Below are 27648 nucleotides of genomic sequence, written 5' to 3' on the forward strand. Positions count from 1 at the left end.
AAAATCTCATTCTTCATAACTGCATGACAGTCTTTTTGAAGCACTCACCAGGATGGCAGCCTAATATACTGTAATTACTATGACACCTCCCAGTAATCAAGTTATCTGCTCATTTTCCTTCCATATTTTACAGTGTCATGGGAAAGTGACTCAATGTTTCTACTTGCAATTTCAAACCTCAGACTTTGTATACAAGCAAAAATTCAAAATGAATTTCCAAAAGGCAAAATCTTTCAAAGTACTGAAACAGCTATATACACAGCACACTGATCTCTCAAACACAAAGCAGTGATGTGATAGCCTTGAGATGTGGCTGGTGTCAGAGGCCAAGACCTCTAGGCAGGTTTAAGACTTGCAGTTCACCTGAAGATGAATTACATTATCCACCCATGCTCCAGGTCTGTTAAAAGTTATTTGGGTTTCTTCTTTAGAATCATTTAAGGAGGACAGCTGTTAGTTCTATATAACATAAAGAGATTGGTTTCCTATAACATGAAAGGATAGCACAAGACTATTTGTAAAGAGGGAAGAACTTCATATACACATTAACAGATTTAACACTCATCAGTAACTCTTGCTGCATAGCTATGAAAATACACACCTGGATGTCTGTAAAAGAACTATAGGAAACCCATATAACTATTTACTATGACAAACACTTGATTGTTTAGCACACAGAAGAGTACTAGGGATCACGTACTAGAAAGATCATCCACCAGGAATAATTATTTCCACATAATTAACAGGCTTTTAAGCTGTGCCTACTACCATGTGTGCAAACAGTTCAGCTGAACTGTGACTTCTGTGCCCAGACAACCTAACATGCACTGAGATGTCCTACTTAATGCCTGCTGTGAAATTATCCCTAGTTCTGCCCTGGCCCTTTTTCCTTCTTTTATTCATTTTACAGCTTTTAAAGTGATAATCTGCTAAGAACTTTCCTGAAAGACACATTTAAAAGCATCTAAAGAGTTGCTTCATAAAGCAAGCCGACTGTTGAAAAGCCCTGAGCAGCTTCAATTCAACTCTCAACAAAAGGGTTAGAGAAAAAAATATGGATTAAGATATATTTAAATACAGACTGCAGGGACTTGGGCTTTTTATCTGAATTCTGAAATACAGATTGCTGAGGACAGTAACTCTTTAAAATTCTCTTGACAAAACATAAAATACTCAATATCTTATTGAAGCATTTCCAGATCTCTATGATCCTGACAGAGATTCTCAAAGAAAAGGTACAAAGAGAAGAGGTTCCTCATGTTTAACAGATTACTGCAATTACCACAAAAAGGTAACAATTTCTGACCACCAAGTATTCCAGTCTGAACCTAGACAGAAGAGGTACTTGGCTAGTTGGGGAATTTCAAGACATAAACTTGCATGATTAAGGTTATAAGTATTTATTTATAGTCAAAAAATTTTATCCAGTAATATAAAGCTTTACCCAGTAACATTGTTTACTCTTCACTGCAGGAAAACAGATAATAAAAAAGCAACTGAAAAGCCTTTAGAAATATAGTTAAATTTTATTTTTGTTTCCAGTGAAAATTAAAATAGATTTCTTCCAATTCCCTTCACTATTTCTGCTCTTGGATCAGCTGGTGCTCATCAGGGCCCACCTCTTCTTCTTCATTCAAGTCTTCTTTTGCTTCTGCATCTGTCACCTCAGGGAGACTGCAGGCAGCATCCCTAGCAGAGAGCTTTTTCATTTTGATGTTTGGCAGTTTCCTCAGATCACCATCCCATTCTCTTAAAGAGAAAAAATAAGTAATGAAAACCAAGGAAGGAATGGCAGAGTTAATTTACATTTCCTCAGAAGATGCTAACTCAAGTGAGGCTGCTTTTCTAAGTTATCCTCTGTCCCATTGTGGTATGAATGAGCAACAAAGATTTCACCTGATTTTGTACACTACAGTAGCTGTAATTTCTCTGTGAAGAAATAAGTACTTTCAGATGTGAAACTCTGAAACAAAAATATATGATTCACTTTATTCCCACAGATTAATTCTACCCTCGGTCACTTTTGGCCACCTGCTTTTAGGTTTGTCTCATTCAATTTGCAGTCTGGTAAGCAACAGAAAAACAGGTCAGAAGAGATTCTTCATCTGGAGGCTGGATTTGCATATGTGGACTCACATGTACATAAATCCCTGGTGATTTATGGTAAATGTTAACTTGTTGTATGCCTGACTTCAAGAGAACACAAAAGGTTAGTAAACATTAAATCACATGGGGGGTGTATTATTGCAAAAGGCTGCATGAAGGAGAAAGGGTTGTTTTAGATATAAGTCAAACCCAGTACTCACTTAATAGAATGCTTTCTTGATTATAGTAAGTGCACTTCAAGGATAATTTTTCTCAAGGGCAAAGACAGTATATGCCAATTATAAGATATGTTTTTCCTTTACCAAGGCAATACAACAATACTTCTACCTGATGTCCCCGTTTAAGAAGCCAATTGCATATTTATAAATACAGCAGTCTCTCTTTGAAATTTCTGGCTTTATTCCAACATCCTCTAAATATGACTTCTGACTACATAACATCCCTGCAAGTCAGTGATATAGTAGTCCTTGTAACATAAGCATTCCTAAGTTGGTTTTTTTTTTGATTCCTTTAAGGTATTTCACTTGATAGAGCTGTCAGCAAAAATGCTCACTCAATCTACTACCAGGACATACCAACATGCTGGCCCAGATGAGCCAGCAGCACATTTCACAGCTCCCAGATCTTTTAACTGGATGCAAATTGTAAATTCATTTAAGATTTTCAACTAGTATATACACACATACCAACACTACTGTGAACAGCTGAAGTCAGAATTTTAGGTCAAATATTATCTAAGAATATTGAGAAAAAAAGTTACCTAATTTAGAGAAATGGCATTCTAACTGTCAAGTCTAAATCTTCCAATATTCTAATTAATAACTGGCACAGATGTTCAGCTTGTAACAACAAAGAAATGCCAAAATAGCAGTGCCATACCTACTCTGCTCTTTCAAATGAAAAATTCCTTGGCTGTTTTGTGTATGTTCCTTTTTTTACAAAAAAAGACGTACAACAGGTGAACTTCAGAAACAGAATTTTGCATAAACGGATTATTAGTGATAATAAAAAACCTACCTGAAAAATTTAAGATGCTTTCTGTTCATAATGTCTGGGATTTCTAATAGGAAAGAAATTAAATTCTGTTAGATGTGTTACATTATTCAAGTGAGTCTCATTGCAAAGGAAGAAATGTGAGCTAAATGGCCTCTAACCAAAATGGCTACTCCATTGCAACCAAACTGTTCTAAAAGAAACCTGCCATACACATATACAAATAAAAACCCAATCAAAATAATAATACAAATAACTAAAACAATAATACATATCTGTATTACCTTTGCTAGTAAAAAGGAAGGGAAATATTTTGTATTGAGACATGTGGAACTGACCATTTTGCTTTTTTCCTTCCGGAATAGCCAAAATCTTCCTAATAAAGTGTAATTTATAAATTTAGACAGATTTTTACATAGGATGCCAAAGCTGTTTTGCCTCCCCTTCTGTGTCATTCTTTTCTTGGTCAGTCCTGCAGTGTTACAAGCAGCCTGTGTTTAACATCACCACTAATTTATGGAGATTTATACTTTAGGAGCCTTGACATCTTCCCACAGTATAAAACACCTCATTACTGTCTATGAATTGTACAGATTTCACTGCCAGCAGGGCTTCTCAACAAGACAGATGTTTTCTACTTTTCTAACATTAAATCCACTTTATTTTAGCTCTTAAAATTGTGACATTTCAGCGCATTTTATATTGTCCTTGAGCAAACAGTTTTACTTTTGTTCATCGATCAATTTCCTCAAGTTTTAGAGTAATAAATAAAATCATTCTGTCAATGCAGCACTATGGATGGTTTTGCTACTACAAAACATAGGATGATTATACCTGTGCCATTTATCTTTGTGGCCAGACAGTCCTTACTATTCAGAAAACTTTTCCTTCCTTTCACACCTGGTTATGAAGTTACCAGCTGAAGAACAATAATATATGTGAAATGTTTTAATAACAATTACACTGATCTCTGCAGACTGTTCCTCAGCAAACAGATGAGGTGATACTGCTCACAGCTGAGCAAGCCAACACAAAGAAACATTTACCTGGTGCTTTTTTGAACTGCACTCATGGTAGCACAGTGCCAAACGCTGGAACATCCCAGCTCCTACAAGGGCAAGAAGTTCTTCCCTTCTCCCTGGTATTTTACAAGGAGCAATCAGTGCTACTCCGTTTGCCCCTAGTAGGGCATGTATGGATGTAAACAGTGAGTCTGGTAGAAGTGGCACCATGCTGAGATTTGTATTTTTTCCTTTGCTAAAAACACTGATTCAACATACATTTCAGTGTTCTTGTCAGATAAACCAAGACTACATGACAAGACTTTCAACTTAAGTCCTTTCATTTGTTTTCCTTTTTTTTTTTTTTTAAAGTGGTTTAAGTTATGCAGACCTTTTCCAAAGAGAATATTCTAACAGTTTTATCTAGCCTATCATTCAGGGCTCACCAACATCATGAGAAAGCAGGCACTCTGAGAGGAAATTCTGTGACAAACCAAGATTTGGCACTGAATTCATCTTTACTGCTTTAGCAGTGGCAAAATTTTTAAGCCATGGTTACATGTGTGTTTACAGTATGTTACACAATAAAAACTACTGAGCTGCAAGATTAAGAATAGAGCTGTGTGTATAAATAATTATATACTGCACAGTAACTGATTTTCTAAATTATGCTGGATTAGTAACACTTGTCTAACTCTGCTGCATCTCCTTAGCATGCACCAATGTCATGGTTTTTGCTGCTGCTTGTGAACTCCTTAATTTGCTTTGGAATGTTAAGTCATAGGAGCATGTTTTTCTGAACTAAAGACAGAAAAAATGTAAGAAAGAAATACAGAATGAGAGTTAGTGGGAAAGAAATGAAGACAGTATTTTAGGGAGTATATGATTGTCTGGCATTTCTAAGACAAAGTATTCAACAATTTATGCATTTAGCAAAACAGTAGTGAAAGATGGTAAACAAACATTTTTTAATGTTTCTGACCCTTTCAGATAGTTTTACTTTTCTTTTTTTTTTTGAGGATGAACAAACAGCCTGTTAAAAAGATGGAAACTATAGATGCTCTTTAGGCAAAAAATTAATTCCGTTATACAATAACGATCACTACAGAAAACAGCAGCTAACGAATAGTACAGAAGTTACATTAGCAGATAAATGGAAATGATACAGCCTTCATCTGAATTAAATTGATTTCCCTGTAATCTGAAGCCTGCAGAACTAATTAATAAAACTAGTGTATTTAGTTTTAAAAGCCACTTTCCCCCAAGATTAGTATTATGCATCTGAGAGAACATGTAAGGTAATTAGAAGCAAATTATCAAAAATGGGTGGTGTTAGAATGAAATAATTATGATGCTTTTCCACTGAAAGCATACTAACTCTGGGTTACAAATAAATAAATAAGTATCTAGCATTGCCTTTCAATAGCTTTGCTATAAACATGTAATACCAGATTAAACAAAAATCCAAATACACAAAAATGAAAACAAGAGGAAGAAAACTGCAGTAAAACTACTGTAGATGTATTTAAGAAGTAAGTAACAAGGAGCTGCTAAACCTCAACAACATCACTGATAATGTTCCCTGTATAGCTACTGTTTGTTTAAAAAAATACTAAAATTTACTATACTTTGGGATGTCTACCACTTTTTTAAACAAATTCTTACATTTTGTAAAGGGCTAGTTTTTCGTTTACACATATCGTTGACAGGACAAGAGGAAAGGTTCATGTTGGATGAACCTTTCAAGCTACACCCAGGAAAGGTTCATGTTGGATGTCAGGACAGATGTTTTTTCACTTAAAAGGTGGTCAGGCATTGGAATGAGCTGCCCAAGGAAGTGATGGAGGAATCAGCAGCCCAGGAAGTGTTCAAGAAATGACTGGATGTGACATTTAGTGCTATGGTCTAGTTGACATGGTAGTGTTTGGTCAAAGGTTGGATTTAATGATCTTGGAAGTCTTTTCCAACTTAATTGATTCTATGATATAAATAGACTGCATCCAAGTTTAGCAGACTTCCCTAAATGAAAAGAATATATACTATGCAGTCTCTTCATAGCAAATGCACATGCATACAAGAAATCACAGAGTTCAAGAACGGGGTGGGGGGAAAAACCCAACAAATCTAAGTCAGTTATAAAGCTCCACTCATTAAAGCATCTAGGATTAATAATGAGCTAGAGGAATAAAAGCACTGTTTCCAGCTGATTTCCATTTATGCCCAATCTCTAATTACAGTATTTAGTTGCTATAGTACTTAGCAGCAACTATTTTCTCTGAATGAACACTGTCCTAGACAGAGAGCAAAACCTGCAGCAGCTGGGATAACAAATAATGAATGAATTGAAAGTGTATTTAATATGTGAAGTTGCACTGTGCTCTGTGAATGCTTTACTTACTCTAATTCTCTAATAACCTCAAATTTTGCCTACAATATTTCTAGCTTCTTCATGATTTTTATGTTGTGCTTGTGTATTTGACATCTTTTTCTCTAGCCTTACTGCTTTTTTCTGTCAGCTTTCCACAAAGCAGTAAGGACAAAAAGAACTAAAATTTAAAAGCAAAAAACAAAAATAACACATTCTACAATTAAGCTCTTTGATGACAACCACAAAATCTATTTTCCTATTACTTTTTCCCTGTCCTTCTAAGACATCAAAGATGATGCATGAAGTCATACAGATATTCTTAAATTCCTCTGCCAGCTGCACTGGCAAAATTTTAAAGTCATTAATTTTCTTGATTTGTAGAATACATACCAGGGTGTGCTGATTTTGGCTGGGGTAGAGTTTTTTCACAGTAGTTAGCACAGGGCTGCATTTTAGATTAACTGGAAATGGTGTTGATGAAAACAGGATGTTTTCATTATTCCTGAGCTGGGCTTGCACAGATAAGACTCTTTCTGCTCCTCACCCCAGCCCACCAGTGAGGAGGCTGAGGGTGCACAAGGAGCTGGGAGGGAACACAGCTGGGACAGCTGACCAGGGAATATGACACACAACCCAAACCTTGCTGTGCTTTGAATCCTAACTACAGAATAAGGTAGATTTCTCATGTTTTCCACAAAATATTTTACTATTAGAAGGATCAATTATGTCTGGATAATAATTTAGCATTAAAGCCAAGTTTACCACTCAGCTTCAACCTGTACATTATTGGCAAAATACAAACACTTCACTGCTTATCTTGACTATCCCCAAACAACTCTTTGCTTTTTGGACTTTCATGATCTCTTTTTCTTTCTTATTTCACCAAACTACTGCTGCTTCCCTTCAGCCTCTTTCCAGCCATCTAATGAAGGTCCAACCAGCTGCTGTACAGAATTCAAGGCAGGTGCATTAAAAGTTTAAAAAATAGGTTATATATGCCTTTACTGAAAAGACAGTACTAGCAGAGATGCACAAAGAAAGGCAAAAGCAGAATATATGAGTCAGATCTCCACCATCTTTTTTTCTCCTTTTCTTCACTGTGGCCATCCTCCCAAATAACTCTGCAAGCCACAAGCACCTAGCACTTAGGTAATTTCTTTAAAGAGAAAAATAAGGACAATGCCTATAAAGTTTGCTTAGATTCTGGCCTTGTGAGCAGGTGTGAGGACTGAATTCTTTCTGATACTTTTACATACCCATTCCATAGCCCTCATAGAGTTGTCTTTCACGTTCTATTGTCTGCTTGATGACAGTTTCCCGTGACCCATGCTGTCTTCCTTGTCTGCCTTTAATACTGTTTTGTAATTCAATCTGCTCCAATTCAGCATTGAATCGACACATATAACTGAAAGGAATAAAATGCATAAAAGCTAGGTGCAGCCATACAAAAAAAATTGCAAAACAGAATTAGTCTGATAAATTATTTTACTAATTGTATTTATTTTCTGATTTATTTTACTTATTGGAGACTCAAGGACTAAGTAGTATGAAATTTGTGTGTTCAGCTGTCACAGAATCACCCAACAAGCAAATGCATGCGATTACTACTGTCCAAATAATTTCAAGTCCTCTACACACAACAAAACTAGGCATATACTTCAATAATTTCAAAAAAAAGAAACTACAAAACTACTTTTTTCAATAATTCTAGTATGACTATACACATCTCTCAATATTTGTCACTGGCAACAAAATCAACTACTTGATATTTTAATTAGCAATATATAAAAGTCTTCCTCTGAGTCATCATCACATTATTTTTAAAGACAAGTCAAGCTTTTTAATCTTGTTTTAAACACCAGTCTTACTTTTCAATTAGTTCACCAGCTTCCTTCTTTGTGTACTCGATTTTACTGGGATCAAGGTGACTTTGAAACCATTGAAGTTTTTCTCCTACAAGAATAAACTGAATATTAATGGTTATATCACCACTGTAGCATCAACACACATTAAAGTCTCTCAAAGTTTTTAAAGGCCCCCTCCCCATTTTTCAAGATTTTGAATGGTATCACAGACTCTTATACTGTGGGTACCAAGTATGAAGGCAGCTGTAATAGAAATTTCCACATAACTTCAGAATTATTTTATACCTCCCTTACATGAAAAAAAAAAGTTAGGCTTTGTTTTACTGGAAATTAACTAAAATATCACTATATCCATTACTTAGGAAAGAAACTTAGAAAGGGGGGAAAAAAACCAACACAGTGGCTGAGTAAGAGTTCTGGTTATCATATCTGTTTTTAAACAGATTAAATTGAAAAGCTGCAGGATCAATCATATGAAAGAGAAAACTATTCCAAGATGTGTCTCAAAGTTTTGAATTTACTTGCTAACACAATGTGTCTTTTAAGCTACATATATCATCTTCTTTTACAAGCAATTATAAACAGCTTGGAGACCAAATACAATAATTATGTGTACAGATGGACAAAACACTCATTTGGTCTATTCTGCCCTGCTGTTGTGTACACTGACTAAAGATTAGCTATGCTCAGCCCCAAATTCAATCCTGTATATATTAAGTGGACATGTCAGGTATTTCAGTTTTTCAACCAAGTCTATTTGAAGATTGCAGAATCAGATTATAGAAAAAGAAGCTCTAACTGTACATCTAAAAAGCTGGTAAACCTTAGAATCTGTACTAAGAAACTGAAAACTGTACTCAGTAATAGAAGTTTCTGCTTACCAATAATACTTAAACGCAAAGCTTTGTCAGTCTTCAACCTAGCAGAGAAAAAACAGATGTGTTAGCCAGGAATGTGCACCATATAAACAATGACTTTAATTTTATTCTCAAAAAGTTGAGGTTTTTTTCAGTCACAATGAAAGTCAAGGTATAAATTCAAATAGAAATATTTGACAAATTCCAAATAATGTAAAACTTTTTCTGTTTCATCCAAAAGATCTACTTCTGGTAAAACTACTAGCTGAAATTTGTCCAGTTTACCTGTTAAGCTTAAAAGTTTCTTGGAAGAAAAAAAGATGCAACATTTTTCTCAGAGCACAACAAAAGGAATTACACCAAAGAGCTGCACTGTCACAATTTCCTGAAGTATTTCTGATATTCTTGTGGTATGTTTAATGAGTTGGGAGATTTCACTGCACTGCATTCTTGCAAATCCAGCATGCAATGTGAAATATATCATTCTGTTACCTTAAAGCTTGTAATAATTAAAATTTGTGCTTAGTGAACAGTAAGTTAATATGTTAAGAAACCAAAATTAACAACTTTATTAAAGAACTCCCCAACTCTGTCTCACAGTACTTTTAAGTCCACTTGAATCTCTGGCAGGATACTCAAAAGCCTTCTGTGCTCTATCAGATGTGGGTATACAGTGCTATTTGGGATTAATTTCCATCCTAATTAGGAGTTCCAAAAAAGAGAAGTTCTCTAGCAGGAAATCTCAAGCCTCATACTCTTTTGTCCTGAAGGTGTCAGATTCAATCTGCATCAAAGGATGTTGTAATGTTCTATTGCATCCAGAAAGGAAAACAAGACATTATTGGAGTAAGTATGAAATTTTTCACTGGAAAATATATCCTAGCCATGAATATTCAGTGTATATTCAAGGACATCTGATAAAATTGACTTACTATTATTATTATTATTATTATTATTATTATTATATAGAAAAATTGGTAATGGATTAAGTAAATCATAAAGGCTATAATTGACAAATAACAAATAATGCTAAAATTCATCGTAGTTCAAAGCTATTGTGCTCTTTTATTAAATTCCTTTTATTCTGTAAAATTTAATGAGCATTTTAGAGCTAACTGAAGTAAGAGCTAACAGAAGTCTATCATCTACCACAAAAACTGGGATCAAAAGATAAACCCTTACTTTTCCAGAGACAAACATACTTGTGTCACTTGTCCACAAACCTACATTATTAAATAACTATTTGATTTTTCAAGAAGTATTTCATCCTCTGAAGACTCCCTAAAAGCCATGTACAAGCAAATGCACAGCATGCTTGAACTGCTAAGAATTCCACTAATGTAGTGGGATAGAATATAAGAAAATAAAGATAGTATAGAAAGTCTTACCCTTAAGGAGTTGCAGCTGGGCCAATTATCAAAGATTAGGAACAGGCCTGACTTTAACAGGCCACAGCTGTAACCAGTGAGAAGAAGAGTGCTATAAAAGAGTGAGGTGGCTGGTTGAGAAGGGAACTGGATTCAGTTGGCTGCTTTGTGAAGAGGAAAGAGGCAGTGCTCTGAGGAACAGCCCATGAGAACACCAAGAAGGTATGAAACTTTTATGATTAGGAGACAACATGCTAATACATTAAAGAAATTTTTACTTCTATGGATACCCCCAGCATATGTAGAAGAAGCCATCAATAAAAGCTGGCCAGGCTTTTATCCTCAGAGGACTTACAGCAGGGAGCTTTGGATGGTAACAGCATCCAAGAAAAGGACACACACTTCCCTTAGTGGAACTCCACACCAACAATCCCTGCTGGGAGCCCTGCAAGGCAATGCTGCCAGATGAGCCTGTCTGCAGAGCTTTGCCAGAGAAAATGGAGAAAATGATGATGATGGCATCTAGGAAAGCTGCATAAACAGGATCATTTCACACATCTACATTCTAAAACACTTCAAACTGCTATCTGCACCTGCTAAGGGCCACTAAATCATTTATTTATCAAAGCAGCGAAGTACAGAACCAGCATTTTCTTCTGGATGAAAAACCTTCAGTCTCCTGGTGCACACAAGTAATTTCAGTATGAGAAATAATGAATGATCAGCTTGGATATTGCCTTATTGTACTTTTTATAAAAACCTCACTTCAGTGACTGCTGGAAGACAATAGCATTAGCAGGGAGGCTAATCAAATCAGGTGAGTCAAAGAAACTTCCTCTCCTCTCCCTCCACACAATGACTAATAACTTTTGCTTAGGAAGGAGAGGTAAGGGCAGGGACACAGTCTTGTGGCAGGCTGTTGTTTCTTGATGATTTTCATCTTCACCCACCTTCCAGAAATCCTCTACTTAGGCAATGATTATTAGTAAGAATGATTAGTAGTTTTCTTGATGTTTACTAAGTACTTTAAAAGTAAATTCTACATGTTCCTTTAGCAGCTCTTTATCTCAAATATTGTATTCAACTGTTCTTCTCTAAATACTAACAATGAATAAGTATTTTCCAAATCAGATTACGAACTCAGTATTTTTGCTTGATAATATCCATAAATACAAATGCCATCTATGGCTCTGAAAAAAAAAGACAGGCTTTTCAAAATAAATAATTTTAAAAGCCTAAGAGTCTGTCAGGTCCTCATGAAGAATCTGCAACAGTATGTCACAAAGCATCATTGCCATAAACAATGCAAGTAGAAGCACAGTGGGTCAAGAGAGATTAGGAGGTTAGACAGGGGAAAACCTCAGAAAAAGCACACTCAGAGATCTACCAGGAAACATTTTAAGATTGCTTACTCCCAAAGGGTTGCTTCACACCCCAGTACTGTAAAAACTCCTTAAATGTCATATTTCAGAGCATGTCAGACTGGCTTATCTGTAATGAAAATGCACTGACTACTAAGAAATTTATTGTGCATGCACAATAGAAAGGGTCTATTTTGACTCAGGAGGGAAAACAACAGGGGAAAAAAAAAGCACAGCTACATTAGCTGTAGCTACCAAAACCAGATAGATATTTCTGCAGTTGCAGGAAAACATGACTGGTGTTAGTACATCACTACTACAGAAGTTTCATTAACTTCTCACTATGGTCAGGTTTCCTAAAGTGTAGAAAAGTCAGCGTTCTACTACTGCCAGTGAAGCAGCTATTGCTGTCTCATAAAAACATCCATGTAATTATTTAACAGAGCAAACAAGCTGCCTAAAGGAATAAGAATTCACATGTAGATTAAGAGAATAAACTGGTAGTAGTACACTGGAAGTTGTTGCTGCTCATTAGACCTTGAAGAGAATTGAGAAGAGACGGACGCAGGCAAGAAAAAAGTGTAATTGAAGTGAACAAGATGATATAAGATTGTAGCCAATTTTCTAAAAGCAATTGGTTTGTCTCCTCTTATTATGGTTAAGATTGGTCTTTTGTAGTGCAGTCACAGTTTCTGGACAGTAAACTTATAACTGCTGTCATATCTTGTTTCGAATGCTTGCAGTGAAGAGTGGACAATTGAGCCCACAAAAGACTTCTGCAACTTAATGCAGAATTTCTCCCTCATTTTTCCCAGTGCTGCATTTTAAATATTCAAATTCCTTGTGGATAATGTCTACCCTTTTTTACTATCTCATTTGGGCAAAAGATACTGCAATATGCATCTCACAACTTAATGCAATTTTACTTTCTGTATAACATAAACAGGAACAGTCACAGTAGTTACTTCCTTCCCTCCATCCTATAGGAAAGTTAATAAGCAAATAGAAGCCTAAACTGTCTCCAGTCCTAAATTCTGTCTCCAGACAAGCACCAAAGGGAAAAAAACCAACAAAACCTAAGCAAAACAAAAGAAACAAACCACGCAAACCCAAAAACATTGGCTTCTATAAAAGATATTCTCACCATCCAGTAACATACCATTCAAAGGTTTCCTACATTCCTACATCCTACACCCTACACCTTTGTGTTAAATAGTAATCAACAGATAAAATGTATGTATGTTCAAAAAGATCTTACTGCACAAATTTAGCCAGCCACAATTAAAGCATCCTCTGGCAAGGAAATCTACAGCTTAATAAAATAGTACAGATGACCTCTATGGACTTCCTACATTCACTGAGTACTCTAATCCAGTTTTTCCATTCTGCAGAAGTGCACCAGCCTGTACAGAGCAATTATCCTCTTTACTCAGACCTAGTGAGATCCCATTGAGAATTCCATTTCTAGTTTTGTGTCCTATTCATACTTCAGACAACTTCTACACAATAACAAGCATGGTCAAAAAAATGCCGGATTTGTAGACAGGACTAAGGAAGAAAATTCTCTAGAGATTACAAGGCAGCTTCTATTTACCACCAAATGATGTACTAACCTTCCACCAGAGAACAGGGCTGTCATTCAATAGAAGCAATTTGGAAAATTGTTTAAAGACATTTAATAGACCTGCAGAAGCAATGCAAAAGAAGAAAACTGGTGTGAGCTATTTCTTTTTCCCAAGAGTGTAGGAGTGGAAAGCTTTCCGCCATTCACAGCATCAGAAATTTGTCTTGTCTTTTTCAGAGCTATGCAAAATGAATCCAAGCCTCACCATTATATTACAGAAACTGAAAGCTAAGAAATTACAACAAAAAAGTTCAACACATGTTTAATTCCCAATATTTAAAAAAAAATCCTGAGAACTTACCAAGCTGATAGAAAAATAGAGATTCAAAAGAAATTGGAAGCCTTAATAAGTCTTTTAAAAACACTAAGGGGGAAAAAAATCATTTTCATGTCTTTCAAATTAAATTGCTCTTTAAGCCACGACAACACAGAAAATAGAACATAGAGAATTGGAGGATGTTTTTAGTGCAACTGATTTGTAGAACACCACAACAGAAGTGATCTATCTACAAAGTACAGAATGTCAGTTAACTGTTCAGACCCCAGAAGTGTAAGATGTAGAAATCTTATTTATAAGATATAAAGACACAAAATATAAGATCATTTTGCTATCACAATATGCTGTGGATGGTGAAAACTGACACACTATTCTTGGTGGAATGGTTTCCCTATGCAAAATGAAAAGTTACATTTTTTACAATCAGCCTAGATTGAAATAGCAAGGATAGGGCTTCTTCAAACACAGTGACTGAAGGAAAACTAAGGCTAATGAGGGCTCTTACTGAACTGAGGGGCACCTGGCAACAGAGAGATGAGGCAGAAATACCAAACATCTTCTTTGCACGGGCCTTCACTGCCAAGAGCAGCCCTCAGGAATCTCTGACCAGGGCTAAGGAATGTCAGAGGGGAAGACTTTCCCTTGGCCAAGGAGGACTGGGCTAGAGAACATCCAGGCAAGCTTGACATCCACAAAGCCATGGGCCCTGAGGGATGCATCCGTGAGTGCCAAGGAAGCTGGCAGACACCACGGCTAAACCACTCCCAATTATCTTTGAAAGGTTGTGGAGATGAGGAGAGGAGCCTGAGGACTGGAAGAAAACAAATGTCACCCAAATGTCTTCCAAGATGGCAAGAAGGAGAACCCAGGGAACTACTGGCCAGTCAGCCCCACCCAAACCACTGCAAAGGCAACAGAACAACTCATTCTGGAGGCCATCTCTATCCACATGCACGACAGGGAGGTGATCAGGAGTAGTCAGCATGGATTTACTAAAGGTAAGTCATGTCTGACTAACCTGATAGCCTTCTGTGATGAAACAACTGCCTGGATGGATGAGGGGAAAGCAGTGGGTATTGTCTATCTCAATTTCAGCAGGGCCTTTGAACATTTTGCTGTTGCAACAGGAAGGAGGAAGAAAAAGTAGCACTCCAAGAAGAAACATCAGCATTGTTGTCCATATCAGGGTAACCACACCAGACTGTCACTAAAAGCTTTGAGTGTGCCATGCCATAATGAATAACCAGTAAGTATTGCTCCCTCACTAAGTTTTCTTGTGCATGTTTTTCTGTATGGTGAAGTCACAAATGCAAGCACTAAGAATCAAGTAAGATGAAGTCATCTTTTGTGACTAAGAACTGTGAGCGGATTTTATGACACAAGGTGAGAGACCTAAGGGACAAAGTGGTCAATTTAGCAGTAGGAAAATAATCTGCAATAAAAAATTACTCTCAATAGTCAGAGAGCACAGAAAAAAATACAAAACAGCAGGGAAAACCTCTCTCACATTAAGAATCTGCCCAGTCAACATCTGCTGCTTGTGAATGCTTGCAGCAGCCCTGCTGGAGGCTACATGACCCCACGGTGGCAGCAAAGGTCCCCTTCTAGGGAAAGCAACAGTGCAACTGCTGTGGATAAGGTTGTGCATCAATCCCAACAATAAAACTGCACAGTCTCTGGGCCAGGAGTTTCCAATTTAACAGCTTCAGACAAATGAGTGTTTGGGCTCAGCTCACATGGTCAATCCAGACACTACAATTTATACAGCATTATCTAGTTTATGTACTGCTATACTATACTTAGACTGAAAATGCTTTAAGCTAGCTTTAGTGACTTCCTAAATAAACATATTTATGCTTAACAACAAGCAAGCTGAGACAATGTAATTTAAAGGCCAGCCTTCACCAGCTGTCTTTTCTCTCTGTGGGAGGGGGAGGTAAAGCTTGAAAGCAGAAAAACAAACTTGCCATGAAACAGCACAAAACCACCAAAGAGGAGTTAACTATACAGTTTTACTCAGAAGTCTGTCTTCTGCAGGAAGGTTTCTGGGTTCTCTTTTCTATTAACTCAGCATTTTAGCAGAAGCAGCAAGACCCTAAGCAGGATCCTCACTGAACTTGAAGTAAAGCCAAACTAGGGGACTTAACTTCATGTGAAATCACCAGCATCATGCTATTCAGATTATCAAAGGCAAGAAATCTAACTTGTAAGGACAACACCCAAAGTAAAGCAGCACAACTACACACTTTGTATAACCTGATTTAATGCATGTAAACCTGTCACTTCACATGGCCCAGCAGCAGTGTCAAGTTATACAGGCCTTTCTGTTTTCTTGTGGTTATATCAGCCTAACAGTCCGTGTCCACTACCACAATTAAAAAGTATAATTGGTGATGTTATTCTTTGATCTGTACAGAGGTTTTGCAGTCAACTTACTTTTCTTTCTTTTCCTGCTTGTGTACTTCCCTTGCAAGCTGTGCAGCTTTTCTGCTGTAGGGATGGATAACTTTTTTCTCTTGCTTCCCTCCTTGAGGTTTTCTTAACTTTGGCTGAAAAGACATCAAAGATACTATGCACTAACAAAGCTGAGTAAAACATCAAAGGGAAGAAGTATACACCATGGTAAAGACTGAAAAGGTCATACACTGATATCTAAGAAGGCCCTTAACTTTCAGTAACATGTTATCAATTTCACCTACTTCAATAACAAAATTACTTGAAGCCAGTACATGCTGTAACAAAACCACTGGAGCACAGGAAATGCTGTAAGAAATCTTACCTAGTGACTACTGTCAGAATACCTACTTTGTAGAACTCTGCAGCTAGGAAACCAATATTAGCTCTCTGTACTCTTGCAGAAAAATGTCCCCATTCAAGCTCTTATCTGGGTTTCTGACAAGAGCCTCGTGTAATTTGTACAATGTAATAAAAGCTATTTTCTTGTTCCTCCCCAGAGATCATTGGAATGCTTCACACCAGGGAGCAGCCGGAGGCTTCCCTTCCGTACCCCTTCACACTGCACAGAGGGAATACAGCTCACAAATTTCCAGAGTATTACCATACTCTAACACTCTAATACTTTCCAGAGTATTACCATACTCTAAGTTATGCTACTTTCTGGTAAGAAAATGTTTGAACAGAACCCAATGGCTTTATAAATAATGTGCTAGTTAACTGCACCCAAAAGAAACACCTTAAAGCAAGGGGGCTTTCTTGCATCACAATAAATGGCCATCAGTAAACGGAGACTAGTAGTCTCCAACAGCAGTATATCCAATTCTCTATGATAACATCAGTGCTTAGGGCTGCGAAAAAAAAAAATAAAAAGATGGTGTCAAAAACATGGCTAAAGACACACTTTGAACACCTCGGGAATTCTCAGGCCGCGGCACCTCCCACCTGCCCCACAGGCGAACCGCGCCTGCCCCCGGCCTGCCAGGGGGCCCAGAAAGAGGCGAACTCCCCTGGAGGCAAAGCAGCGGTGTTTATGTGCAGGGGGGCTCACCGCCGGTACCGGCCCACAGGGACGTGAACCCCCCTGAGGAAATGCAGCGGTGTTTATGTGCAGGGGGGCTCACCGCCGGTGCCGGCCCACAAGGACGCGAACACCCCCGGAGGAAATGCAGCGGTTTTTATGTGCAGGGGGGGCTCACCGCCGGTACCGGCCCACAGGGCCGGCACACCAGCGGGCTCGCTTCCCCAGGGACGCGGTGGGGCCGCTCCCGGAGGCAGTGAAGGGGCCAGGAACACCGCGTTCCCATAAGCGCAGGCTGCGGGAGCCGCACCCCTACCCCTATTGCTATCACTGTCCCCGTTCCCGACCCCGTCCCCATCGCCATCCCCTGCCCGGCACACGCACCATGGCGAGCGAGCCTTCTTCCGGCGCCGCGGTGCAGCAGCCTCAGCGCTCCGGGCGGGCGCGCGGCCGGCGCGGCGGGCGTTCCGCGGCTGCTCGGTGGCTGAAATCAATGGGGCTTGCTGGTGCTATCCGTGAGGTTGAGATAAAAGGAAAAGTAGAAGCAGTCCAAGAACCTGGTGATCATTATGATGGAGAAATTCCAGAACTGGAATTCCACAACTTTGCAATGCAAAGAAGGAGCCTTGCTGAACTGAAGAAGACGGAACAAAGTGAACAATCCCATGTGAGGAAACCAGGCTTTCCCTTGGTAAGGGAAAGAAACAACTTCTGGAATGTCCAAAGTCAAAACTTAAAGTTACCAGGCAGTGTAACTCACAGACATCACCAAAACAGAAAAACCCCTCATCTCTGTCAGCAATGCTCCTGTGGCACCTCCAAGCAGATCAGCACCTGCACCAGGGCCTGTGGAAAAGCTCTTGTGACTGTTCAGCTCCAGCATCCCAGGCTCAAAGGAGACACCATCTTTAGGTCTTCGTACTTCTTGCTCTCCAGATGCTGATAAATCTTATACTATATAAAGAAACATATTAATTTTAAAGATCATCCTAAACAGCAAGCCAACAAATATTTTACTAAAATATATATAGAAGGAAAGTGGGATTATCTAAAGCAAAGTCTTCATTCAGCTTGCATTGGAACGTTGGCTATTTGTGCACTTGCATTAAAACTGTTTCACAGATTTACAGGAGTGCTACAGATGGCAGCACTGAGATTAGCAATTTTGGATTTTAATCTAATAATTTAGGATGTAGCAGTCACAGACAGGAAACTGAGCATGGAATTTTAAATAGTCCATTCAAGTAAATAGGTTTAGACTTATGCTGTCAAACAGCACAGGAATCATAGCAGCAAACTGGGGAATAGCTCTGTTTTAATACTGTTCAAATCTGCTGGGGACCAGCAGCTCACATTTAACTGAGGGGTGCTAAAGGAAGTCAGGCAATAAGGTAAAATGGCTGTGAAAACAATTTCACTATGGGATCATGAATACAAATGGAAGATTAAAAAAGTAACTTGTAGATTCTTTTTTCATTTGGATGAACAGCTTGAAGGCTTTGGATCATGCATGCCAGGGAATGTCAATAGGTATGGCCTTCCCATCAAAATCCCACAGAGAAACTGCTGTGGTCTCCATCTAGCTTTCATTTTACAGAGAAATGCTGGGCGGGAAGCAGATGTACAACTGGCTTCACTTCTGAGCTGCAGGACATGGTTGGGGCAGAAGTTAGAGCTGAAAGACACCCACAGTAAGTTTTTAATGGGAACTTCTCTGATCTCGGCCTGTTGTCTCTGCCTGGTTAGGCATAGGATGGCCTTGAGGCAGCCCGCGATCCAAAGGACGAAAGCACTCTTCAGATTTTTTGGTCTTCAATATTGTTTATTAATTCTTATCTACAAAGTTGTCTCCCAGCCTGACAGAGGTCTGCCCAGCAAGACAGCCGTGGGCACACTGACCTCCCTCTGGGCGGTCGTCTATTTTTATTCTAAAAACTATGTATAAGATATTTACCTTTACCTTCCAATACCTTTTACCCTTATTAACAAGCGCAGATTTAGTGTGAACCAATCCCAAAGTGCCAGCATCACCACCAAAGAGGGATAACAAGAAGGAGAAGAGAAGAACAAGGCACGCCCTAATTCCTCCATCTTGCCTCCTAAAAACCCCCCTGTACCAAGATCCCAAAACCTGTGTTTTCACCCTGTGAATAATCAATTCCTTCACCACTTATCCCCAAGTGATCCTCTCATCCTCATACAGGTGGCACATCCCGTGCAGGGTCAAAATCCAACCACCAAGCACTTCTGGCAACATTCCAGGATTTCTGAGCCCCCAAGGGTTACCTCGGCAACTCTGGACCTCAGGAGTGATGTGCTGAGTTCCCACAGGAACTGTAAGGAAGAAACACAGGCTCTGTAGACACTTAAATTTAATGGGCAGCTCCGCAGTGCCTTTCAGCTGGTCTTCTGCCACTGACTGTAAAGAGACCTCAGGGTGATGATGCATTTAATCTGATCACCTAGCTACAAACCAAAAAGTGTTCCATATAAATGTGCATTGCTTTCTAGTCTGGTCTTGTTCTTTAAATAGTTTGTAATCTGGAAACTCTTCTCCTTGCTTTTTAGTACTTCACTGAATCCATCTACAAAGGATCTTTTGCAAAATGTCTTGACAGCTCTGTGGAGTAATTGCTGTGTAAGTTCTCCTAAGTCATGTATTTATCCTGTGGGGGAGGCAGTAGATACAGACACAAGAATCCAAATTTGGCATGTTAATAGCTGGATCTTAATTTGCATTTCTTGCATTAAGTTTACTCATGCTATTACAAATGCATTAATTAAAATAAAGGGATATCTGGCTGTGACAATCTTTCTTACAGTGTTCAGTAATAAACAATAAAGTAGCAAAATAAAGTGGGTTTATCAAATACAGTTTAATTCTTTCACCCTTGAACTGATTTGCTATTAAATTCTAGTTACTACTAAATGTTATGTTAAACAATATAAAGCAGTGACTAGAGTATGGTACTTAGGATACAGCAGACACAATTCTAAGAAGGAGGCTCCATTAAAATGACAATAGCATGTGTCAGTTTTTCAGAAATTCTGACATTTCCATGGCGTGAATTGGACCAATTGGCATAGGACTTAGACTGATTTCTGAATATTCTTAAAAATCTCATTTACACTGTTATAACTGCATTAATAAGAATGGAATTTAAAATTGTGTTTAGCTTGGTTGTAATAAAATACAAATTTCCTGAGTTCAAGGGAATCAGCTAAAGGTTAAAGCAATTAACAGCTGCATTTAGAAACAAGAAAAAACAAGTAATGAGCAAGGAAAACTGTATCAGTGAGGGGACAGTGGGCAGTCAGTCTCACAATCTGCCAAAGTCTGAATGCATTTGTAGTAGGGCTTTAGTGGAGAGACATATGTAGAGTTTCTGGAGTATACTACATGTTAGCAATAAGACCTAGCAGTAGAGTAGAAATAGAAAATTGCAGTTATGCTTGCAGTTGTTTAGTGTATTTTTTTAAGCTAATATCTCTTAAATAGGTGACTTTTGCATGTGCTATTATCTTAATGAATAAAGGATATAGCTCCCTGGTTCACCTAATGTATATTTATTGCAAACTTCCTCATTAATTATATATTCCTAGGAATTCTAGTCTCTTTCTACATATTCAGAGGTCAGATCTTCTCAAGTAGTGGTGGCATGAAGGAAACGGTATTGTTTAAATATAAATAAATTTGATAAGAATTATAAAGTACTGAAAATTGTACATGACCTGTGTTATTTTTAAATCAGCCTTTGGGAGAATAAAGCTGGTAATTGAGCTCATAGTTGTCACAATTAGGTGACTGCCTGAGCTTCAGCAAATCTGAGAATGCATTCATTGGTTTAAAGACAGACCTTAATATTTTCTGTATCCTGAGTTCATAAATAGAATGCCATTTGCTTTTAATTTAGTCAGGCTTATGCTCTGACATTAAATTCTTGTCAATTCAATGCCATTGTTTATGCCCACAGTTTACAGACTGTGAACAGGAGTGGCTGAGGTAATATTTCTACAAATTCAACTTAAATTACTCAAGAAAGCTTTAAATAAAGTCAAGTTTTAAAACCTGTGCTCCAGACATTCTAGCATTTGTCTGAAATCTTCTTTACATGTATTCAGTAGATTTGGGTTTACTTATGCCATTGATACTGATGCCTTTTGCACTGATATCTTAATTTTTCTGCTGACAAACTAAGAAAAGGTATGATAGAAGTACCTATTTATATAACTCACTCTTTCCTACATGGTTTACAATAATTTCTAATCTATATTGCACAAGAAACTACTAAAAACACCTACTATGTCCTCCTCTGCTTATGTTGCAGGTTGCCTATTTCTGCACTTTCTTTTTTTTCTAAATGCTTTAATTATTGTATTTCTTTTAATCTCTCCATTCTAATTACACTTAAGCTCTTCCTAATGGATTCCTGCTGCTAATCAGAACATCAGAAGACCACTTAGTCTTTTTGACAGAGCCTCTTTTATCCGTCTTTTTAACCTTTTAAAATGAGAGCTCTGGCTGCTTCATTTGTTTAGATTTTGCAGGGGCTCTCTTACAATGCTTCACCTTTTGCAAGTCCATGGTAACACGGGAGCTGTGTAGCATACTCTGCAAGTTTCCAGCTTCAAGATATCAACTGTAGAAGTATCTACCTTTAAAAATTTCTGGAGAAAAGAACCAGAAATGGGCCTACAGAGTAGCAGTGTAACATGCTGTCACTGTATAGCATGGCAGCTTCAGCAAAGAAAAGAAAATCTTTTGTACTAGATCCATTAAATGCTCGGTTTTGCAGACACCTTTCTGGACCAAATTATTCCTGTCAAGGTGCATGCAAGTGTGTCAATACACAAAAATTTTCAACAGATTCTCTGGAACCCACAGTTTCCTTGAGCCCGTGGTTTGCCCAGTGGTCAATGCTCAGATAAAATGATCAAAAGTTTAGTGTTGGGGTGGCTCTGTCTGGGCAACATGCCTGAAGCTTAGAGAATAAACTTTCTGTCCCTGCCTAGACTTTTGTTTATCCTCTCTGGACATCCATTTGAAGAATTCCTCCTTATACCATTCAAATACACCCATTTGTGAAGTTGCAACCAAAATTCACGATTTTATTCTTGTGAGACTTTATTGCAACTTTTTTCTTCGATAGTGAATTGAATGTAATCTCTGGTAAATTCATCAGACCCGTCCTTGATATATCAGGATATTTTCATTATGCATACACTAAGAATGGAAAAATAAGGATGAAATTGTCTGACAATACAAAGATGGTTACTGAGTTAGCCTGAAAAAAAATCCTGGTACTGTGTGTAACAGAAAAACGTGAAAAGATTGAAATCTCAGTGCTTTCATTAAAATTTGAGTGACAGCATATAATTTTTTAATCTATCTGTCTCATTTGAGTGGTCTCTTTCCTTCTTGTCCTTTTCAATCTTCAGGCCCTGTGGCTGCAGCAGTTGAGGCTATTACATGAACATGTTGTGTAATATTTTAGATGAGCTGACTCCAGAAATTCAATCTTGTCTGGGATTTCATCAGGTCTCAGGAGGTTTTCCTCAGCTCCTCTAGCAGGCATATTGTGTTGTCAGTTGCCTGCAAATTATCAGGCAAGGCTACAAATAATTTCTGCTTTTGTTGTTCATACTAATTTTTAATTCCTGTTTATTTCAAACTCGGAACAGACTCTCTCATTACTGCTGGCAAAACATGTCACAGTGTTATGCAAACTTTAAATGTATGTGAATTCAACTCTATGATATATTCAGTTTAAAAGCATGCAATCCCCATAAATTCTGCAGCAGCATAGCACAATTTGCCTCTCCTACAACGTTTTTGGTCTTTTTTCTGTAGATACTCTGCATACTTCTGAGTTTCAAACCAAGTCTGCAAGAGTGATCTGGGCATAGTATAGATAAACATGTTCAAGCTTACTTCTATATACCTGTATCTGAAACGAAATTATTTTAGATTTGGTTTGACTTTTTTGGCTGATTGCCTAGCTTTCCTCATTAAATAAATATAACTTCTCCTTGTAAACCTTTTACAATCCTAATAATTCTGATTATCTCCTTAGTCCCTTTAATGTTTTCTATTTTTCTTCCCATGATTTCATTAGTGCCTATTTAAAGGAATTAACCTTTAGGAAAAAGACGAAAATAAAGATGAGCTTGGATTGTTTTCAGCTTTTGGTGTATGTAATTGCTAGAGTTTGGATCATTGCATCCCCTGCAAACTGTAAAAAATCTCTAAAACCACTTAGACTGAGAAGTACCTCAACCCATATTCAATAGTGTGTTTGTTCCTTAAAAAAATCATACCCTACTGAATAGTAACATTTCTTTTGGCAGAGGAGCCTCAATCATGTAAATAGGGGATTAGTAGCTTCATATTAATAATATTTAGAAAATAAAAAAATATCATATTATGATTGATTATATTGTAAGAAACACTGGGAGCACAGACTTAACAATTAGTGTGATATAAATCATTACTGAATGTTATTAGTGTAAAAGCCATCACTGTGTGCTATAGTGACTGCTGTGTAATGAAATTCTGTTGTGTGAAACTGAAATTGTCTCAAGGCAAAGACCTTCAGTGACCTCTGTGTAATTTAATGGCACAGAATCATGGTGATGAAGTCCTGTAAAACTCTGCTTCCGTGTTCAGAGCTGTTCCTGAGTAGCTCTGAAGTGGTATAACTGCACCCATCCACCAAGGGCAATTTTCCCACTGGCTATGACCTGACACAGCAAATGTAATGATGTCTCTTGCAAGGTGGGTACTGTACTCTTTGGATATTAAGAATTACTTTCGAAAAAACCCCTCAGTGGACTTAAAATTGTTGTGTATTCTGGTATTTCAAACAGGATAAGAAGAAATTATATTTGAGTATAAACACTTTCAAAGTATTACAAGACAGCTGTACTAAATGATATGCCTAATAGGCTGTGGCTCTGATCTTTGATGTTATTAATCATTAGTTCCCTTCCCTGTGAAATTATGAATCTCAAACCAAAACAAAAACCTTCTGGAATGCAATCACATTGATATTGAATTCCTCAGTATACCAATTGTAATCTGTATGGCCAGGCCAGGAATCCAGAAGCTCTTGGTTTGTCACTGGTGGCAGAAAGGCAAAACATTGCTACAAAAAGTCTATTCCAAAAAGCTCTCCAGCCAGACTTTCAGCTTTTATAAGCTGGCACTTCCCTGTTTGAAATAAGATTTAACATCACTTTTCCTGAGGGACAGCATTCATTCAAGCCAGTATTTCAAGTTACAGCTCTTGAGGATTCAGGTCCTTATTATTTGTCACCTAATATGGCATGCATGGGAAACATAATTCTGCTGCTTGGGCTAAAGCAAAATGAAAAGCACCATTATTTTAAAAATTAAGTACCTCTGCATAAAACTGTACAGAAATAACTAAATAATTTCTGCATTTTCTAGTAATCCAAAATGTCTTGAGTTTTAAACAAACTAAAGGCAGCTACTGGTGACAGTATTTCCTGAGGAAATATAATTATGGTTTCAAGATGCTAGTTTCTCTACCTTGCCTTTTGCTTTTGAATGAGAGGAGGGGGAAAATAATGAAAACTGGGGTTAAGAAACAACTAAAACAACATTAACTGAAGTGACCATAACTGAAATAGTATGATAGGCACTTATATATGTCTAGAGTACAGAACCATTTTTGCATGTCATAGTCACTGGTAGAGCACAGGAAACTGAAAAGTCCTTGACCTAAAGTAAGCATTACTTAGCAGCAGCTAAAACACCAGGGTGTCCTCAATATTCTTCTCATATGAAATATAAAACACAGACTGTACCAGCAACTAGGAAGAAAATGAACTCTATCCTTGACAAATCCAGGACAATATCTACTCCTTATTCCAAACCATTTACATCATGCCTACATCCCACACTTCCCAGTACATCCCAGTTAACCACCATCATCTTTCTGGTCATTTGAGATTATCTATCTATCTATCTATCTATCTATCTATCTATCTATCTATCTATCTATCTATCTATCTATCTATCTATCTATCTATCTCTACATATATATAAATATATACAGATATCATGCCCTTAGTCTGTGGAGCATCCCTATAAAAGTTTATTGACTTTGTTCAGTCCATGACTTTGAATTCAATCCTCCATTACAGTATCTCCGGGCAGAAAAGCTGGTGTGTGGTGGTGGATTGCTGCATGCTGAAGCCAGTTCTGGTTCCAACCTTGCTATGCTTGTGCAGTTGCACCAAAATTCATTTTTCTTCTGGGTCACTGTGACGTGAATTTTGGCAAATGAACGATGTCTTTTGGAGTTGTGCAAAAATGTTACTGACAATTGCTGCATTGTATCATGGTGTGATACAAGTGGAAGTTACAAGTGATTATGTAGTGCTGAATCTGGAGCCACCTTTGACAAAACTCTTACTCCTCCCCATACAAAACATCCTGCCCCCAAGATATTTAAAACCCATTCATTCATAGGTGTTTCCCAGTGTTTGGATCACAGAGAGTTGGTTTGTATGCCTGACAGAATGCTGTCCAGTAACAACATATATGGAAATAGATTGTGGAGAGGTAGAATGTATCTCTCTAGAGAATAGTGCAGAAGGCAGTCTCACCCCTGAGGAGTTGCAGCTGTACCAATCACCAAAGATTAGGAACAGCCCTGCTCTTAACAGGCCTCAGCTGTGCCCAATAAGGAGACGAGTGCTACAAAAGGGTGGGGTAGCTGGGTGAGGAGAGATCTGGAGTTTGTTGGTTGTGCTGTGAGGAAGAAGGAGTCAGTGCTGTGAAGAGCTGCCCGTGATAAATCACCAAGAAGGTATAGAACTTTTGCAATAAGATGGCAACAAATAGAGGGCTATGGGGAACTGAAAGAGATGTGTTTATCCCATTCAGAGATCTTAATGCCCCCCCCCCCCCCCCATGGTGATAGATAACCTGTAATCTCTTTTAGATGTGGCCGTGTGTCTTCATGAGGTTGAGATATAACCCATAGGAAAGGGACCACAAACAATCCAAAGAAAGGCCCTACAGTAAATTTGCCAGCAGTTTTGCAAATAATCTTGTAACTCCCTGAAAATGATGTTTGAGTCTTGCAATTAAATTCATGCCTAGAAACTTGTAGCTGAAATTTGTTATTTGTTTACAACAGTCACTTATTTGAAACTACATTGTCTACTTCTTTCCTGGGGTGTCAAGAAAACAGAAGACCACATATCTTCAAACTATATTTGCTTTCTATTTTTCACATATAGGGAAGAAATATAACCTTGACTCTCATAAATTTAGCTGGGCTGTTATGCATAACAATTATGTAAGTTAAAGCTCTAGCACAAGTCTGGCGTGAAACTTTGTCAGCTTTGAAATTCATCCCAAGGTTGTGAGCAGCATACCGATCTTGGAGTGCCCTCCATTGAATGACTGAAGTGTATAGTCACTTACCTGTACTCTTGTCCCCAAGAAATCCTGAAGTACTTCATCATGCTGGGCATCATCATTTTATTTGCTTTACTGACAAATGAACAGAGGCAGTAGTCTTCAATTAATTATTCACAGCGTCAGTTTACAGCAAGTTCAGAATAAAATTCAGAGCTCCTGAGAAATAGAAGCATTTATTGTGAAATCTGCCTTGTGTGTCTGAATGTCTCCCAAAAAGAAGTTTGTTTTGAAACATATTAATTGTATAATTCTTGGTGATTTTTCAATAAAACAACCAGATCTGATAGTTTGACTCAGTGTTCCGTGTCTACTTAGGTATATGAAGTGCACAATCTACTCAAGTCACACTAATTATTAAATATTGTTGTTAAATAATGAATTGTGTGGGCAAGTATAGACATACATAGATGAATTTGAATTTCACTTTTTTTTTTTTTTTTCCCTGATTAGTATGGCCAGTTACCTTGGCTGACCCTTCCCTCCTTTTACTATTACTGTTACTATTACATTAGGAGCTATTACTCCTAATGAGCTTCTGGAAATGATTTCATTTGTATAGGCACAAAAGCAAACCAGATAAATTAGTCAGACTGTACATTTGGTATCACAAAAAACAAGAAGAAAAAAAACAGTTAATCTGATATTTTTTTTCAATTTTTTTTCCCCCAGAGATAATTGGAAGGGTTTCAAAATAACATGTGCCATTCTGCAGTCTCAATTAGTTTATAGTGAAACAATGCCAGAGCAGGAAGATACAGTTTTATTGCATGGCATCGTGTGAAATCTAGGAGCTAGATTAACTTGCTATTCTTGGTTCTAAAGATTTTTTAAAACATTCCAACACAATAGAATTTGAGTGACTTTAAGAGGAGCATTTCTTTGCTTTTTGAGGCTTCA

At 37.7% G+C, this 27648-nt stretch overlaps 1 protein-coding gene across 1 annotated transcript; it reads right to left on the reverse strand.

Annotated features, from left to right (window-relative positions):
* Positions 1-1506: 1506 nt before the first annotated feature.
* Positions 1507-17737, reverse strand: TMA16 (translation machinery associated 16 homolog). Its single transcript, XM_058023777.1, has 7 exons — positions 17679-17737; positions 16256-16368; positions 9215-9252; positions 8337-8421; positions 7725-7873; positions 3124-3166; positions 1507-1749 (listed from the first exon to the last, which is right to left on the reverse strand). The coding sequence occupies exons 1-7, from the start codon at positions 17679-17681 to the stop codon at positions 1578-1580; spliced, it is 603 nt and encodes a 200-aa protein (XP_057879760.1). The 5' UTR covers positions 17682-17737; the 3' UTR covers positions 1507-1577.
* Between the last annotated feature and the right edge of the window lie 9911 nt (positions 17738-27648).

The sequence above is a fragment of the Melospiza georgiana genome, chromosome 5, assembly GCF_028018845.1.
Source record: "Melospiza georgiana isolate bMelGeo1 chromosome 5, bMelGeo1.pri, whole genome shotgun sequence".
NCBI lineage: Eukaryota > Metazoa > Chordata > Aves > Passeriformes > Passerellidae > Melospiza > Melospiza georgiana.